The 18,662-nt window shown below is 42.8% G+C and overlaps 1 protein-coding gene and 1 long non-coding RNA gene across 4 annotated transcripts in view; one reads left to right on the forward strand and one right to left on the reverse strand.

Moving 5' to 3' along the window:
• Positions 1-18,662, forward strand: part of LOC132124503 (uncharacterized) — a 416,676-nt gene that overhangs the window by 54,227 nt on the left and 343,787 nt on the right. The gene's annotated exons all lie outside the window — the stretch shown is intronic.
• The window catches only part of LOC132124493 (dipeptidyl aminopeptidase-like protein 6), a 403,008-nt gene that overhangs the window by 35,272 nt on the left and 349,074 nt on the right, over positions 1-18,662 (reverse strand). For all 3 annotated transcript variants that reach the window (XM_059535551.1, XM_059535552.1, XM_059535550.1), the window contains one exon: positions 7,477-7,597. In XM_059535551.1, the coding sequence (XP_059391534.1) occupies positions 7,477-7,597 (121 nt within the window). The remainder of the gene's footprint in view (positions 1-7,476; positions 7,598-18,662) is intronic.

The raw sequence follows: 18,662 nt of genomic DNA on the forward strand, positions 1-18,662 counted from the left end.
GCTGGCTCATGGCGTCTTGCTGACAGATAATTGTAGAGCTGCGGGCTGTGCGACCCCCAACACAGGATTCTATATGTGAGACCTAAGTGGATCCCATATGTGTAAAGAGAGGGTTACAATCACCTCCACTGCTCCGGGTGAGTCTTCACGATGTGTGTGTGTGCATTGCTGTGTGTTTGTGCACTTTGGATGGGTTAAATGCAGAGCACAAATTCTGAGTATGGGTCACCATACTTGGCACTATGTCACTTCACTTCACTTCAATTGTCTATATGGACCTAAACAGATTCATATGTGTATTTGCTTCCAAGACCTCCTTCAAGAAGGATGGGCTTCCGCAGCATCCCTGTTCCAAGTGGAACGGGTACATTTTCCCTGTGTTATCCAATCTCACTAAATGGGTGGTGCTACAACAACAGTGAGTGGTCTTCTTGTTGCGAGCCCCGGCCTACACCAAAATTAAGTGCAGGTAACTCGCACAGGGCACTGGAAGAGATCCATGACACTTTGGTAGAGGATCTCAATTTGTTGGTTATTGATGTGACATAGAGAGTGACTGAATGAAATGGAACATCTTGGTTATGTGTGTAAACCTTGTTCCCTGAACAATGCAATGGAGACATCACGTCCCATTGCTACGGCTGCTGTATCACCCCTGAGTGGCCGGGTCACTGACTCGGCTCCTCAGTGAAAACCTGGTATGCATTGCACCTGCTGCCTTTTATGCTCATGCTGTGATCAGCTGCAGCTGGATTGCTGCTTGTATTTTTATGATAATTGCATGCCAATGTGCATTGGCTCATTTAATTTACACTTGAAGTAGATTGGTCTCTTGAAGCGATATCCCAATTTAATGGTCAACGAAGTGACGTCTCCGTTCCCTCTTTCAGGGAATGGGGGTTACATATGTAACCGAAACATTTCTTATCATACATATGCACTGGTCCAGAATGAATAGCATTTTCAGTTAATTTTCTATAGAAGCTGAATGGCAGACTTGTACAAGAGATTGTGGGATTGACTGTAGTATAACACAAGGGGTGAGAGCATCAAAATGTCAGAAACTGCTTAACTTAATGCAAATGATAGGTAAGAAATTTTGGGCAGCAGCGTACCACTGTGAGGTGTAGGGAGGTCTGTCATAAACGCTTTAAAATCTGTCTGGAGTGCTGTAGGTTCTGTCAGATTTTGTGCTTAAAGAAACAGTTCACCCCCCCAAAAAATAATTTGCTGAAACTGTATCAACCTTGGGTGAAGCAAGATGTAGATAAGTTTGTTTCTTTATTGAAACAAATGTAGAGAAATTTTGCATTATACCACTTGCTTACCAGGATCTTCTTCAGTGGATGGGTGCTGTCAGGATCCTGCCCTGACAACCTTGTTTGTACTGTCTTTGTTCAATGTGTCTTTGTTTATTTTGTGCCTGAGCACATGGTTGTGTCTCTTGTGTCTGCCACGTGCTCCTCTTGTCCCTCCTCCTTGTTTTCCCGGTTCACGCCCCCTTGTTTAGTCCTCATTAGTCAGAGTGTTGTCACCTGTTCCTCATGTCGCTGTATGCTTCATATTGTGCTCTCTTCCCTCTTGTAGTTGCCGGTTCATTTTTGGCTGCATGTTTGCCTAACGTGTGTTTTGCAGTTTCAAGTTTTTCTTGTCAAAATCTAGTTTTTGCTTTTTGGACTTTCCTGTTGAGCCTCCAAGTTGAGTTCTCCAAGAGCTATTTTTTCCCCTAGGTCTTCTCTTTTAGTTCCTTTTTAGTTTAAGTTTTTTTTCACCTATTATCCATGAGTATCCTTCTAGTCATTTGCTAGATTCAAGTCTCTAGTCTAGTGTAGTTTGTTTCCCTCAGCATTTACCTGTAGGGCCTAACCTTTTATTTATTTGTGTTTTCCCCTAGTTTCTTGGTATTTATTTATTTTATTTATTTATTTACTTATTTACTTTTTTCCCTGTTTTTGGGAAGGAATTTCTTGTTCCCTGTATTGTTTGTGTTTGTTTGTTGTCTAGTGTGCTGGTTGTTTTGTCCGGTCTTGTGTTGTCTCTATCTGTTGTGTTTTCCCCCTCCAGCCCTGCCTGGCCGTCTGTGGTTCCCTGACAACTGGTTCCCTCACCCTTGCAGCTGTATCGGTTCTGGCAAGTGATCTTCAAGCTGCAATTTCTCTGTTCCTTTGTGTCTCGCCTGGCCATCTACCTTCTGTCTGGTCTTGCCAACTCCCAGCAGCGGTCCTAGCTGCTGCCTCCCTATGCTGGTTCCAGTGGTCACCCTCAGCTATCCAGTCATTGCCCCAGTATCCCCTCCTGTTGGACTTTCACTGTTGTATGCCCTACCCTAATGTCTGGACCGTTCAAGCCACTCCCTCCTATTGTGCTCTGTCTATTTTTGTCAATAAACATCCCTTGTTCATTCTGCATCTGGGTCCTCTCCCTCAGTAACCCTGACAGGTGCCGTCAGAGTCCTAAAAGCTGATAAAAACATCACAATAATCCACAAGTATGCACATTTGTATGAAACAAATATATTAGTAAAACTTTTTATTTTTATAATTTTTTACTTTAAAACATTGTTTCTGGTTACATTACAAGTTGCTTTATCCAGTGAAAAAGTTGTCTTGTCTGAATCAGAGAAATATACACAGACCAAACATTATTTACAAGCAAAAACAGTTCAAAGCAGCTTTAAAAAATGTCAGTGAATTTTAATGTGAGACAATGTGTTTAAAACTAATTTAAAACTTAAACATCTAAATAATGGATTTGTTTCTTACAAACACACAGCTTTTAATTTCACAAGATATTAATTGTTGTATTGGAGTGGTGTAGATTACTTGTGGATTATTGTGATGCTTTTATCAACTGTTTGGACTCTCATTCTGATGGCACCCATTCACTGCAGAGGATCCATTTGTGACCAAGTGATGTAATGTTAAATTACTCCAGATCTATTCAAATGAATAAACTTATCTACATCTTGGCCTGAGGGTGACTCAATTTGCAGCAAATTTTGTATTTTTGGCTGAAGTTTACTTTTAAAATTGCATGTAACAATATTAACTTCAAAGTAAATCATTTTAAATATTTCTGATAGATATTTGAAAGGTTCTCCAATAAGATAAATATTAAATGTAAGATAAATCATCTGAACAGTCAAGTTTTTTCATAACCTGACAAATTTTTGTTAATATAAAAGGTTTAACATATTCTTTGCTTAACCCGTTTAATCCCACCGGTCACAATAATGACTGTAAAAAGGTTTTTATTTATAAAGCTCTAAAAACCTTACTGACTGATGTGTTAGTGTATTTCCTGCAAATATGGGAAAAAAATAAAGGGTCTTAATTAAATATGTGCAGTTTCACGTGATTAGTGCAAAATGTCACATGACCAGAGCAGTTTACTTCCTGTTTGCACCTTGAGAAGATGATCGCTGCATCAAAGCTCCAAAACTAAATGCTAGTAAAGTTTCTTAACATAAATATATGACAAAGATGTTTGGTACACGTGATCTTTAGGGTGTCTAGTATAAATATATGCATTCACATATATTTAGTTTTGTTGAGTGTGGTCATAGAATGAGTAAACATGCTGATGGTCACAATAGTTACCACTAGTGAACTTACATATGCGATATAAATCTAATTGCAGCTGCTAGTGAAAATGACAATAAAATGTTTCAGTGACAAAATATTGCACTAAATAAAAACTTCTAATGTTACAAAAAAATTACAATAACTATGTTGTAATACTATAATATATATAAAATTGTATATATATAATATACAATATAATTGTATATATAATTGTATTTTACAAAAAAAGTAAACATTTTGAATTTTTTTTATTTTTAAATCTCAGTTTTCCTATCAATGTTGCATAAGTTTTTATGCATAATAGTAACCCTAGAATGTGATCAAACAGTTTAAAATAGCTAGATCTAGATATCTAACCATTTTTATGACTGCAGAAATTTCAGTACACACATTATCCCACCGGTCACAATTGTGACCGAACATAAAACACATTTTTTCACACACTTTTCCAAAATAATTTCAAAAAATAATTATTGATTATTTCAAAGGGTTACTACTGACACATCATTTGGATATTTTCATGTCTGGGAAAAAATTTGGGATTTAATATGTTAATGGACTTAATATGAACTACATGTCAGTGAAGAATAATAACTGCTCTTAAAAAAAAAAAAAAAAAAAACACTGTTTAGGAATATATATAATAATAATAATAGTTACAAACAGAAGATGAAATAGTTTTGAATGTGTTCATTTTATGTTGTTAGCAACCATGGTAACATGTACTATCTGCAAAGACATAGAAAATTCATCCTTTCAAATAGAGCATTGCTTTAAAATAACAGAACAAATCATATTATTTTGCATTTGATTTACTAATATCTTAATTTTAAAATTCTATTAAAAATGCATACTACACCAGCCTCAGCATTGGATTCTTGAAGGGTGTCTCAAACAGCAACATTTTTGATTGCAAATAACTAAAAAAAATAAAAAAATAAAGCGGTATTGTTTACCCTTTCATTGTTGCTATGAAGTCCGCATTTCTGCAGTTTGGGCAAAAAGGACAGCAGTGATTTGTGAGCACCTTTCCGAATCATAAAACAGCAAATGTAACATCCTACAATTTTTGCGAATGCATAGAAGCAAACCCCGCAAGGCTGCAAGAAGTGTGCCTTACTGTGAGTTTCTTGCATGGTTCATTTTATGATCTTCATGAGAGCAGACGTGTTCTGCCACAGCAAGAACTATGTGCGCTTCACTGATTATCCAGGAGTAATTAAAACTCAGCATTGATTATGCAGACTGATTGAGGTAATTAATATCCTCTCTGCAGAGTGATGAACTACTCTAAGAAAGCATACTCACAACAGTGCAACAAACCACATTCTTGATCTCCAAAGTACAGAGAGGAGAATGTGTAGGTGTGAGGTTGATTAGAACACTTTCCTCATAATAACTTTTAGCCACTTTCAAATCACATTAAATAAATGAACACTGTGGATCGTTCGACTTTAATGCAACTCCATAGAGCTGGAGGAATTAGACTGTTCTTGGAATGATGAATATCAGTTGTTTCAGCCTTTTTTGGTTGCCATGGGTAATCTGAATTACCATATATTAGCCTTTCCCTAAGCACATCAGGGAACTCCATATCCAGAAGGGTCTGACAGGCATAAACTCCATCGTCAATGAATGCATGGCCACCTGTTTTCCTTGAAACAGAGAACAGACTCTGGATTTGTATTTTACACCCTCAAACTGCACAAAGCTTGATGAATCATTAAATATTCAGAGGATTTGTAGGTGAATTTGATGACTGTCAGCCATTCACATGACAATAACTGACTTAGTGCCAATGGACTGGAAGTCAAGGACAGTTCAGAGGGGCGTCAATGGGGCACATGTAAACTTGAAACAACAAGTTGGATCGCAATGTGAGCAGCACAGACTGGAAACTGAGTTCTGGGATTTTGGAGTGCTGGAGCTGTTTTATAGAAATATCCTAACCTTAGAATCATATCCTATCTGTTTAAAAGCCATGGTACTTATGTCACTTATTCAAATTGTAAGTCCAGAATGAAGATAGGAAGTTACTGTATTACAGTCCCTTGGAGTGTAGAGTGCTTTCTCCCCTTAATTTGGCAGAGCTTTGTCCTGTCTCACACAGAGATTGGTGTGATATCACTTTATTACTAGCATTAAACACTTCATGGACAAAAATGCAATAGAATGTCAGCTAGAACTCGCTATGAATTAAGGTGTTCATATACTATCATCAGCCAGAATGAAGAAGTGGAAAGAATAAGTGAAGAAGTGAAGAAGTGGAAATGTACATTTTTTCCCCCAGAAATAAATAATGTATAAAATGTGAATGCTAATATCTTGTGAAAAAGAACTGTGCTTAATTGTATTGAATGTACATTTGTGTCCTGCAAATTTCAATTTAATAACTTTACTTGAAAATATCTTGCAAATCTCTTGCCTCAGAGAAATATAGTAAAGGTTACTCATTATTTTCAAGTTTTCATAAATTGGCTTCTGAGTACTTGGATATAATGAGCAACTTAACTAGATTTTCTGAGACTTTAATACTATTAAGAAGTGCACTTTGTACGAAAGTCAAATTAAAAGTTTTAAAGTATGATCAATAATTATGTTGTTGAAATTTGATTTGTTGACTGACAAAATAAAGCATATGCAAATAAAGTTAATGTACATTAAAGTATATTTTAGTTCATCATAAATGCATGTAAGCACATTTAGCAGTTCACTTTAACCACATTTCAATGACAATATATGAAATTACATACAAAGATGTACTAAAGTCATACTTAAGTCAAAAGGCACTCTAAAGTTACATATATGTATTTGTGTTTTAGTATGTTAAATGCAATTAGCTGTAATTGCATTTGATATATTCAACTATAATGAAACACACACACACACACCACACACACACATACATATATATATATATATATATATATATATATATATATATATATATATATATATATATATATATATATAGTGTGTGTGTGTGTGTGTGTGTGTGCGTGCGTGTGCGTGCGTGCGTGTTTACATGTGCACGATGTGTTGTATATTCTTCAAATGTCAAAGAATGATAACAGCATGATGGAGTTCACCCTGTAGTCTGTTTAGGGTTGCCAAGCGAGCGACAAATATATAATTCATATAACATCACAGTTGTGCAGTGTGTGATTATTGTCTGGTTTTAACCCTCTGAAGTCGATTAATGCGGATACGCGTTTTGAGTCATTTTCTCCTGATAACCCCGAAAAGAACTTAAATTACACTTTCAGTTTTAATCGTACAGATAAGAGCAATACATCAATCGAATCTGTAAAGTGGGTCATTCAATCAGAATTACTGAGTCAAAACTAAACGTATATATATATATTCACACAGAGAGAGACTGTAAGATCGAGAGCATCAGAGATACATCAGGATGAGTCTCTACTCTCTTTAATACATTCATCAGCTTCAATTAATAATAAGTGTCCATTTTGAGACCTTCGGCACCTAATAAACTCATGGCAAGGGTAGCTCTCTGCAATATGTGCCCAGATTAAAGTTTAAATGGGAGACTCACCGCACAACCATGAAAATCCACAACCACTGAGTCTTGTCAAAGGCAGTGGTGCATTCTGGAAGATGCTGGGATATTGATTTTTATTTCTTTGATTCTTTGACAGAATCTATCACCATCAAAATCTGCCTCTTCTAAGTTAGATACAAATTGTTTCATGCAAATCACAGTACATAATCTTTAAAGATGCATATTTACTTTTGATTTATTGAATGTTCTTCTCATGTCTGAGTAATAAAGATTTTTCTGGCCAGTACTTGTCCTGATACGACCTAATTTACCGCAGGTTCGCAAGGCATAGAAAACAACTGTCCATGTTTTTATCCAAATATTTCATACCTTCATAAAGCCAGTCGCTCAGGCCGTTGAATATTACACCCTCCTTCCCAGTGGAAACAAGACGGATGGATCTGTTCTCCACAGTGGCCCGATAGTAGATGTTATTCTCAAATATAAAAATCTAGAGAAATGGACAGAAACAGATTGCAATCAAAATTTGATGGATAGGTCAGGAGGGGTTTACTGGTTATGACATTTACAGTGTGCATGGAGAACTTTAAAAGGGTCATATCATACAGTTTTTTTTCTGACTTTTTTCCACTATGAGGTCCATTTATAATATTAGTAAGTTTTTTTGTTTTCACCCTCTCCCTAACCCTTGGAAACAATCTTCATTTCTTCATTCAAAGCTTTTATACCTTTATTTCTGAGAGTAAAAGAAATCAATCAATCCATAAAGGTCCATAATACACAATGTTTTCTCCAGGGAAAAGGTCCACCCCGTTGCCCTATCACATTAAAATCCACCAATATATTACTTTAAAATATTTTGGACTGTTTTCACTTACCAGCTGTTCTTGATCAGTACATATTTTTCTCCTGATTCAGAAGAGATTACTTTTTCATTGGACAAATACATTTTATGGATATAGGACTCATTTGAAATTTAAAAACAACTTAATAATGAGTTTATTTATTCCAAACATGTAGCCTTTTTGCATAGAAGACATTAATTGATGGACTGGTGAAGTGTGGATGACCTGTGGATTGCTGTGATGTTTTTATCAGCTGTCATTCTGACAGCACCCATTCACTACAGTGGATCTATTGGTGAACAAGTGATGTAATGGTGATGTGATGCTGAATTTCTCCAAATCTGTTCTGATAAAGAACAAACTACATCTGGCATGAACTGTACATTTTCAATTTTGGGTGATTCAGTTGAAATCTGAAATAATGAGTTCCTTTTCAGGAACTCGAGCTGCGTCTAGCGCTTTGGGGAACGTCCCTGACGAGACCGACTCTGAATATCGTGTGCAATCCGTCCATCGGAAAGGCGTGACGTCACGGGCGGGGTGACGTAGCGACCAGGAAGCTATAAAAGCACGTGCCGTGCAGCTGGCCTCAGCTTCGCGTCTGTCAGCAAGCGCTCTGTGTGTGCATGTCAAAAGTCTGTCCCGTTGGTCCTATTTATTGTTGTCTGTCCCTTAGCCATTAAAAGATCGCTAAAACAGCTCAATATGCCAAAACTAAAGCAAAAGACCAAACATATGAAGGGCGATTCCAAGCCACGTTATAGATTGTGTGTTCCTCCCTGTCCTCGCTACATTACGAGCGGGGATACACACAGTCTGTGCGTGGCTTGCCTGGGATCGAAGCACGCTGAGTCGGCTCTCGAGGGGGCTGACTGTCCGCATTGCGAGCGATTGCCAATGCGGACGCTTCGATTCCGGAGGGCTCTCTTCGAGGAGGGAGCCTTCACCAGCGTTCCTCGTGGTGCTGGCCCCGCTTCTGCCGAGGCAGAGCGGCTGCTGCACTCGTGGGGATCGCAGGTGGATCTGTCAGAGGGAATGGAGACGGGCCAGTCCTTATCTGCCAGATCCGGCGCCCAAACCCTGGGTTCGGAAGCACGCTCGTCGGTTTCTTCCCCCCAGGGTGAGGGATCAACTCTTCACCTCTCTTCCTCCGAGGAGGTCGATGTGGAGTCGGTTGCTGGGGATTCGCCACCCCTGTCGCCCCAGTATGAGGAGCTGTTGGAGGTGGTTACGCGAGCAGTAGATAAATTAAAAATCGAATGGCCTGCTGAAAAACAAACCGAGCCGCAGAGAAGCAAACTAGACGAACGCTTTCTGCGGCCGAGGCAACCACCTCCACGTCGGAGCCTTCCATATTTTCCCGATCTCCACGATGAGTTGTCGAGATCGTGGAACCACCCTTATTCAACCCGCCTCTTCGGCCCCGATTCACTATATTATGGCAACGTGATGGGGCTGGGAGAGCGGGGTTATAGAGCGATGCCACGGGTCGAACAGACGCTCGCGGGCTATCTGTCGCCCGGTTCGGCATCGTCTCTTAAGGCTCCGACATTGCCCACTAAGCCTCTTCGAGTTACATCATCGCTAGTGGGCAAAGGTTATGTGGCAGCAGGTCAGGCTTGGGCTTGCCTTCACACTATGGCAGTCCTTCAAGCTTATCAGGCTGACCTGCTGAGAGATGTCGATGAGGGGGAGGGGATTAACTCTGGAGATATAGAAGAACTCAGAAAGACCGCTGATCTCTCCCTCCGCGCCACTAAAGAGACCGCTCGCGCAATTGGGCGGTCTATGGCAGCCTTAGTGGCCGCGGAGAGGCATTTGTGGCTGACCCTGTCAGAGATAAAAGAAAGAGACAGGGTCTGCCTCCTGGACGCCCCGCTTCAAGCCTCGGGCCTGTTTGGCGACACAGTCAACACTGTCGTCGACAGGTTCCAGGAGGCACGCAAACAGGCGGCGGCGTTCCAGAGTATCCTCCCTCATCGCTCTCGTGGTGCATCTGGGCGGGAGATGACCACACCACATACCGGCTCCTCATACCGGGAAGTACAAAAACAGAGTGTCGCCGCTCGTGCTCCCCCACGTCGGGACCGAGGGCCCCAGCGACGCTCTGAGTCGGGGGCTTCTAGGGCGAAAGCCGATATAAGATCTGTCATTGAAGCCCGGAAGTCCTCGACGAAAAGATCCTGACGCCAGGATCCAGAGGGCAGCCCCTGCTGGGGTAGAGCGCGGTCCACCTCATTATACAGTGCCCGCCTCACCTCAGTGCCCTCAGGAGGTCGGCCTGCCAACCCTGCCAGAGTTTCAGGGCGCAGCGGCCTCCAGCGAGCGCTACTCCCAGTTATTTTCGCCCATGAGCGCAGCGGAGCTGGGATGCTCGCCGCCCCTGGTCGGCCCCCGGCAGGCTCTGGTTATGGAACAAGAAGTGAATACCCTATTAAGGAAGGAGGCCATCGAGGTGGTCCCTCCTCTAGACAGGGAATCCGGATTCTACAGCCGGTATTTCATAGTTCCAAAGAAGGATGGGGGGTTGCGTCCAATCTTAGACTTACGTCTCCTGAACCGCTCAGTTATGCCACTGAAGTTCAAAATGCTCACTGTCAATCAGGTGGTAGCTCAAATCAGATCCGAGGACTGGTTTGTCACAATAGATCTCAAAGACGCATACTTCCACATATCCATCCTTCCACAACACAGGAGGTTTCTGAGGTTTGCTTTCGGGGGCAAAGCTTATCAATATCGAGTACTTCCCTTTGGCCTCGCACTCTCACCCCGCACGTTCACGAAATGTGTAGATGCGGCTCTGGTATCCCTCCGTATGCAGGGCATCCGCATTCTAAATTATATCGACGATTGGTTGATCCTAGCTCAATCAGAGCAGATGGCGGTTCGACATCGAGATGTCGTTCTCGCACACATGGGGGAGCTGGGTTTGAGACTAAACGCCAAGAAAAGTGTACTTTCTCCAGTTCAGAGAACCACCTATCTAGGCGTAGTTTGGAATTCGACCACGATGCAGGCACGCTTGTCTCCTGCTCAGATCGAGTCGATCCTCACGTCAGTCGAGAGAGTCAAAGAAGGCCAGTCACTCACTGTCAAACAATTCCAGAGATTGTTAGGGCTGATGGCAGCTGCGTCCAACGTGATACCTTTTGGCCTGCTGTACATGAGACCCCTACAGTGGTGGCTCAAGTCCAAGGGCTTTTCCCCGAGGGGAAATCCACTTCGAGTTATCAAGGTCACGCGGCGGTGCCTTCGTGCCTTAGACATGTGGAAGAAACCTTGGTTCTTGAATCAGGGCACGGTGCTGGGAGCTCCTTGTCACCGTGTAACGCTAGCGACAGACGCGTCCCTCACCGGTTGGGGTGCGGTCATGAGTGGCCACCCTGCCCGCGGTCTGTGGAGCGATCGCCATCTGACATGGCACATCAATTGCCTAGAGATGCTAGCAGTCTATCGAGCATTGAAATATTTCCTCCCAGACCTGAGAGGTCACCATGTGTTGGTGCGCACCGACAACACATCAGTGGTCTCTTATATCAATCACCAGGGGGGTCTGCGTTCATGCCCCTTGTACAAGCTGGCACACCAGATCCTTCTGTGGTCCCAGGGCAAACTCCTCTCGATCAGAGCAGTGTATATTCCTGGGAGGTTGAATGTGGGAGCAGACATACTGTCGAGGCAGGGGCCGAGGCCCGGGGAATGGATGCTTCACCCCGAGGTGGTGAAGCAGATATGGAGAGTATTTGGCACAGCCCAGGTGGACCTCTTTGCGACTCAGGAGACATCGCAATGTCCCCTCTGGTTCTCTCTAGTTCATCCAGCTCCTCTGGGACTGGACGCTATGGTACAGACCTGGCCGAGGCTTCGTCTGTACGCTTTTCCCCCTATCGCTCTGCTCCCGGGAGTTCTGGCGAGAGTACGCCAGGACGGGGTCCGTCTGTTATTAGTAGCCCCGTTCTGGCCGGGCCGACCATGGTTCTCAGATCTTGTCTCGCTCCTCGACGGCTCTCCGTGGGAGATACCGATCAGGACAGACCTACTCTCACAGGCGCAGGGCATGATAATTCATCCTCGCCCGGAGTTGTGGAAGCTGTGGGTGTGGCCCCTGAGGGGGCACAACTGTTAGCAGCTGGTCTCTCAACCGAGGTTGTTGAGACCCTACTCCAATCCAGAGCTCCCGCTACGAGGAAACTGTACGCCCTGAAGTGGAAACTCTTCACTTCATGGTGCAGAAACCGCCAGCTTGACCCAGCAAACTGCCCAGTTGGTACAGTTCTGGAGTTTTTACAAGCCAGGCTCTCTGCGGGGTTATCCCACTCCACCTTAAAGGTTTACGTGGCGGCCATAGCTGCTTTCCATGTCCCTTTCAATGATCAGTCAGTGGGTAGACACCCCCTAGTTACACGTTTCCTCCGAGGTGCACTGAGGCTGAGACCTCCAGTACGGTCCCGTGTTCCCCCCTGGGATTTGGTTGTGGTGCTAGAGGCTCTTTGTAAAGCTCCATTCGAGCCAATTCAAGACATCTCAGACAGACATCTAACAATTTAAACTGCCCTGTTATTGGCAATCACCTCTCTAAAGAGAGTTGGAGATCTCCAGGCCCTCTCGGTGGCCCCTACCTACCTAGACTTTGCCCCTGGTATGGCCAAAGCATTCTTACACCCTCGAGCGGGTTATGTTCCGAAGGTTCCCTCTGTCACACCACAACCTATCGTACTGCAGGCCTTCTGTCCTCCTCCCTTTCGGGAGCCAGACCAAGAGAAGCTAAACTGTATGTGTCCAGTGCGAGCACTGGACGCATACGTCCACGCCGGGCTCTTCTGTTCTCTCGTCTTAGCTGTGCTCTTCGGATACACACTAGGCAGGGATTTGGAAGTCTGGCAGCGTTGGCACATCGTTCCCCAAAGCGCTAGACGCAGCTCGAGTTCCTGAAAAGGAACGCCTCAAGGTTACGTATGTAACCCTAGTTCCTTGAAGGAACGAGACGCTGCGTCGCAAAGCCATACTCCCGGCACCCCTGCCGGCGCTTGCTTCCCTACTCGAAGCTGAGGCCAGCTGCACGGCACGTGCTTTTATAGCTTCCTGGTCGCTACGTCACCCCGCCCGTGACGTCACGCCTTTCCGATGGACGGATTGCACACGATATTCAGAGTCGGTCTCGTCAGGGACGTTCCCCAAAGCGCTAGACGCAGCGTCTCGTTCCTTCAAGGAACTAGGGTTACATACGTAACCTTGAGGCGATATCTTTTTTTCAATTAATATCATCATGTGTGAAATGTAATTCATATATGTCAAAGTTTTTTGAGTCATTTTTGCAAAGAAGTCTTTTAACTCAACACAACTTTCCTTTACACAAACTTTCAATTATTTGCTGAAGTGAGGGTCAGTATCCAAGCCAAGATCATAAAACAGACAGTAGAGTCACCTGGTGGCTTTTACTTATAAATCAACTTCCGTGCTAACTTTAAAAATAACCTCTGCACTCAGAAATGAAAGGAACACAGTCTATGCTTGAGGTCCTGTGGGAAGATGATAGGACTTTTAAATCAAAAACCTTAAAATGGAAACATTCAGTTTAAAGTTTCCGATACTTACAACATTTGAATATAATTCAATATATGTTAGCCAAATTAACCAAGCTAAAATTGCTGAAGAATCTGAATAATTATTAATTATCTGAACAAATGCTCATACATCTATCTCTCTTAGCAACTTTTTTTTTTCATCTTCCTCCTTTCGAACAGGATTAGTTTTCCCTAAAGGAGTCAGGTAAATTTGTCTTTCACACATACTTTGAAATAACAATCCTGTCTGAATCAAACATGCCAGTGTTTTGCTTGCATAACCTCTGTAAAAACTAAAGAGCAAATTGCCCAGTGTATTTTTTTCGGCTAATCCGGTAGTCTATTTTCCCAGAGAGGAATATCTTAGCTTATAAAAATGCAGTAATGTTGTGAAACATTATTACAACTTATAATAACAAAAAATGTGATTTAGGAAGCACTTTAGTTTAGGGACCAATTTTCACCATTAACTATTAGCATACATACAACTAGCATATTGGGAAGCAATTATTCATATATTATTTTGCATGATCATATTTTAGACCCATTAATCCTTCCCCATACCTAAACTTAACTTCCTTAACTTAACTATTTTACAAATATTTTCAATTGTAATAATATATTTAGAATATTATTGGTCAGCAAAGATTCCCTTTCAAGGGAACTTCAAACTGTGTCCTCTAGGGGGCGCTATGGGGAACACTTCGTCGTGACCAATGTCTGAAGCATACATTGAAAAAACACAAACTTGTTGGCCGCTGACATCACTACTGGCGCGACTAAAAACTGGGAGAACACGTCATTCACGACTGTTCTGTTTGAAGCGTGTATCTGAAAGAACCGGTAAGAGCAATCTTTCTCTGTCTATCATGGTGACGACTAGCAAGCTTTTAGACAATGTGTGCATCCGTGTCGGCGTTATTTCACACCTTATGACACACGCGATCTTTGTGTCATTTGTTTGGGTGAAGAGTACACAAGCAATGTCTTTGAAGAGGAAATCTGCGTGCATTGTGAGCGTTTTTTCAATGAAAAAGCTTCACTCTGGTTCATCTCTCTTTCCGAGGAAAAAAAAGGAAAAAAGGCGGCCATCTGCTTCCCACGGTTCAGGCCCCGCCGCTGCTGAGGCATGGAGGAGAATGAGCTCGTGGGAATATCAGGTGGATCTGTCTGAATGGTTTAAAGAGGGACTTTCCCTTTCACACTCATAATGGCGGTGGACGGGAGAGAGCCTCGGGGGGGTGTTGTTATATTTTTAACACTTTTCTGATACTGAGGTTAGTGCTCTGCTGGGTTTTTACCCAGGAAAAACAGGAGATATTTGAGGATGGTAAAGAAGCTGAGGCTGAGCCTCTCAATCCTTCTGCCCTGCATATGTAGAGCTGTTAGAGGTTATGGATCGCGCCACTGCAAAGTTGGACTTGCCATGAAAGTGCGCTAACAAGGTGACGCCGTGAGGCCACCTTGATGAGGGTTATCTTTCTGACCATAGCCCTCCAGCTCAGGTGAGTCTTCCATTTCTGCCTGATCTCCATACAGAGATCGAAAAGAAATGAAAGAGGCCGTTTCTTCTTGCATCCATCGGTTTCGGCATTAGAGTAAAAGCGGCTATAAGAGGATGCCCCCTGTAGAAAGAGCTTTCTTTCTGTGGGGGACACAACCTCTCTTAATCTCCCTCCTTGCATATCTAAGCCCTTCAAGAAATACATCTCACTTAAATGGCAAGGCATACGCAGCAGCAGGTCAGGCTGTGGCTTTATTACACACAATGGTGGTGCTTCAAGCATATCAGACTGATCTGCTAAGAGACCTAGAGGCAAGGGACTTTCTCCTGATTAGGTAGCCGAGCTGCGCTGCACCACGGATCTCTCTCCATGCTACCAAGCAGGCCGCCTCCGCCATCGGCCGGACTATGGTGGCCATGGTAGTAGCGGATAGACATCTGTGGATGAACCCGGCAGACATTGGGAAGAAAGAAAAGGCTTTCTTCTCGATGCTCAGGTTTCACCTTCTGAACTTTTCGGTATTTCCGTTGAGACGGTGATCGAGAAGTTTAGGGAGATGTAGGCGTGCTCCGCTGCTTTCTGGTCTGAGCCCAAACAACGTAGGGGTCCTGGCCTGTCTTGATCTGAGGATCAAAAACAGGCACAGAAGGCTGGTGTCGTGACTCGTGCTCGTCCCCCAGCTTGCAGGCAGAGGTTATAGGAATCGTGGGTCACGAAGAGGTAAGCAGAACCTAAGGGATGTGATCCAGATAAGGCAGTATTCTCGCTGAATCAGAGCGATACCTAGGTATCTACTCATTCCCTTTCGGGATTTAACTTCTGCTTTTATCCTCCTCTTCCTAATTCCCCTGTAACCACCAGCTCTCTACCTGATCGAAGTTAGGTGGAAACCTCTCGCATAACAGTCTCCTATGCTGGACCTATAATGTTTTTGGCTGGTTCTATGTTCATAGAAACTACTGTACTGATGGTCCGGACTAAAAGGAGGCGCCCCTTGAGCGGGGCTCCAGCACAGGAGGGTGGGTAAGTATGTAACCCTTTCTTTATATACTTATGTGTATTAAATCGCTGGTGGTTATGTGTCTACTAATAAACTCTGTGAGTTTACTTTGCAGTACTCAGTTACAGTGTTTACTAAACACTCATCAGCACCAGCCATCCGGCTTCATGTTCCGGTATTAGGCGGATGAGATCACATGTTTCTGTGGGAGCTTCCTTGATCATCAGGCCTGGCACAGCATTGCAGGGAATTTCATGGATGTCCGGCCAGGTCCCGCTGAGGGCTCTCCTGGCTGCTTAGTTGTGCTGTCGCATCCAGCGGGCAGTGGAGGTGGCAGTTACAGAAGTCTTCTTGTATATGCTGCCTCAGGTGATGCTCCCCCTGCCAGAGGTTTGTAAAATTTGAGCTTGTCTCTCCCGTGCGGTTCAGCGCCTCTGTGATGCTTAGGACTTTGGTTCCTTGAGCTCCATTCAGCCAGTGTGTATTTGTTTATAGACTTCAAGCATCACTTCCCTCAACATGAGGGGCTATTTGGGTGATTCTCGTGGTTGTTTAGCAGCACTCCCCTTTTCCAAGAAGGGTCGCCTCTGAGTGCGCTACTCTGAATTTGGAGTTCTCCTCTCATATGAGACTGAATTCTCTGTTTTTTCCCCAGAGCGCTCCAGCATTATTTCCACAGATTGAGTTGATTACTCTCAAACATACTGTTTTGAGATGCACCAGTCCATCTATGAGCTGCTCTATCAGAGTACCACGAGAGCCCCTCCTTAGAACAGTATTTGGAAATCCATGCTATGGTAAGTGTGCACGTGAAGTCTTTGTGCACTTTCTGAAATCAACACTGTGGTTAGTTCGCATGCTAGTATTCTGCGTTCTTTCTAAAATCCTGTATGGTGAGTGCTTTGCGTGGTTGCTTCGTGCCCTTTCTTGAGTTGATAAAAGCCCCGTTCATCTTGGGCGCCACTCAACCTATGTATCCTCGGATACCTATCTAAACAGGGTGTTGCTACTAGGGATCTGTTGAGACAGCTCCTTCAGCAAGCTTATGCGAATGCAAGCGGTAGCCCCTGTGTGACAGCCAAGACTTGGTATAAAATGCTTGGTTCTTAGCCGTATCCCTTTAAAGGAATCTTTCCTGATTCCAAGTCTTCAGCTCTACCCCGGGCCGAGGCCCTAACAATTAAGTTGGGTATGTAGCTTAGGCCCTTGGCCATAAGGGGTACTGTTACAGACAGATGTCTAAACGTCCCAGGGGCAACTCCCATGGAAATGTTAGAGTTGGTACTTAGTGCTCACCATGATCCTGGCCTGCACTCCCCTCAGCATGGCGGCGTGGGTATACTGTTCCCCATAGCATCCCCTAGAGGATGCAGTTCGAAGTTACCTTGAATGGGACTGTCTCAGGTTACGAATGTAACCATGGTTCCCACCAAAATTGTACACTTGACAAACACACCAATGTCATCCCGAAGTTTCTGAGTGTAGTGACATGACCAAAATAAGTGTACAGTTTCTTCAGAACTCGAACAAAAAGAGCGTGTAAGATCAATGTCAGATTTAAGTCTTTGTATAAACCTCTTCACAGGGTAGAACCTCTGTATGAGCTTTAAATAAATTTCTTTCACTTTGTCTGTGAAAAATAATTTTTACAGTAGAGACCAGATTTAATCACCACAAGAGCTTTCAAAATGCGCGGCGCGCGCCACTGAGTGATGTCTGTACTTCCCGGTCAGAGAGCACCTGTCCATCAAAAGCTCACTATCCAATCAGAGTAGATCACTGTTTACCCCGCCCCCACGAGTGTGACGAGTTTTGTGTCAAAACTCCAAACGGAAAACTGCGAAGCAAAAGCAAAATCTGTGGCAATGCATTCAGAATCCACGATCAGTGAAAACGAATCTTTGAAAAACATTAACAAAAATAAAGCATGTTTGAAGAGCCTGTTACATTTGTGCAACTGTGTTAAGTTTTTCTTCTTTTGTAATGGCATATTTAGTTTCTGAAAAAGTTACATTCAGTTTTATAAAGTTTCATTCATTTTTATTGAAGCAAATGTAATTCCATAAATTTACCCTTGTTGAAAAGAAATGTGCTTAATAGTACTGAATGTGTTAACTCTGCTTGCAGATAATATAACAAATTACACATTTCAGGACTGCTTTTAAGTACACTTTGTAATAATGTTAATTTAAAATGTTTACTGTTAAAGTACATTTTAAATAATTACTTCTTAGAATCTTTGTTGTGCACTTATAGTACACTTATTTTTTCTTTATAATACTATTAATTATTTGGTTTCTCTAATAACTCTTAAATAAGCATAACCAAGCATATTTTTTAAACTATATAACTTAGACTTAAAAAACAAATAATACACACACACAGAGAAAAGTAATTAAAACAATGATATGAAGCCTTCAAGTATTTTTTGATGAAGTAAACAAGTAATTATTCAAATAAACTGTCAAACATGAAATACATGCAGAGCAGTGAGAGATTGTCTTTTTTGGTCAATATTGTTGTTTGATTAATATCCTCACTATAACAGACAGCAGGTCTATCAGGCTGCATTTTCACAGTGCACCAATCTGACATTTTGACACAAATCTGATTTGTTTTCATACCACGTTTACACTTACAC

This window comes from Carassius carassius, chromosome 42 (genome assembly GCF_963082965.1).
Source record: "Carassius carassius chromosome 42, fCarCar2.1, whole genome shotgun sequence".
Taxonomy (NCBI): Eukaryota; Metazoa; Chordata; class Actinopteri; order Cypriniformes; family Cyprinidae; genus Carassius; species Carassius carassius.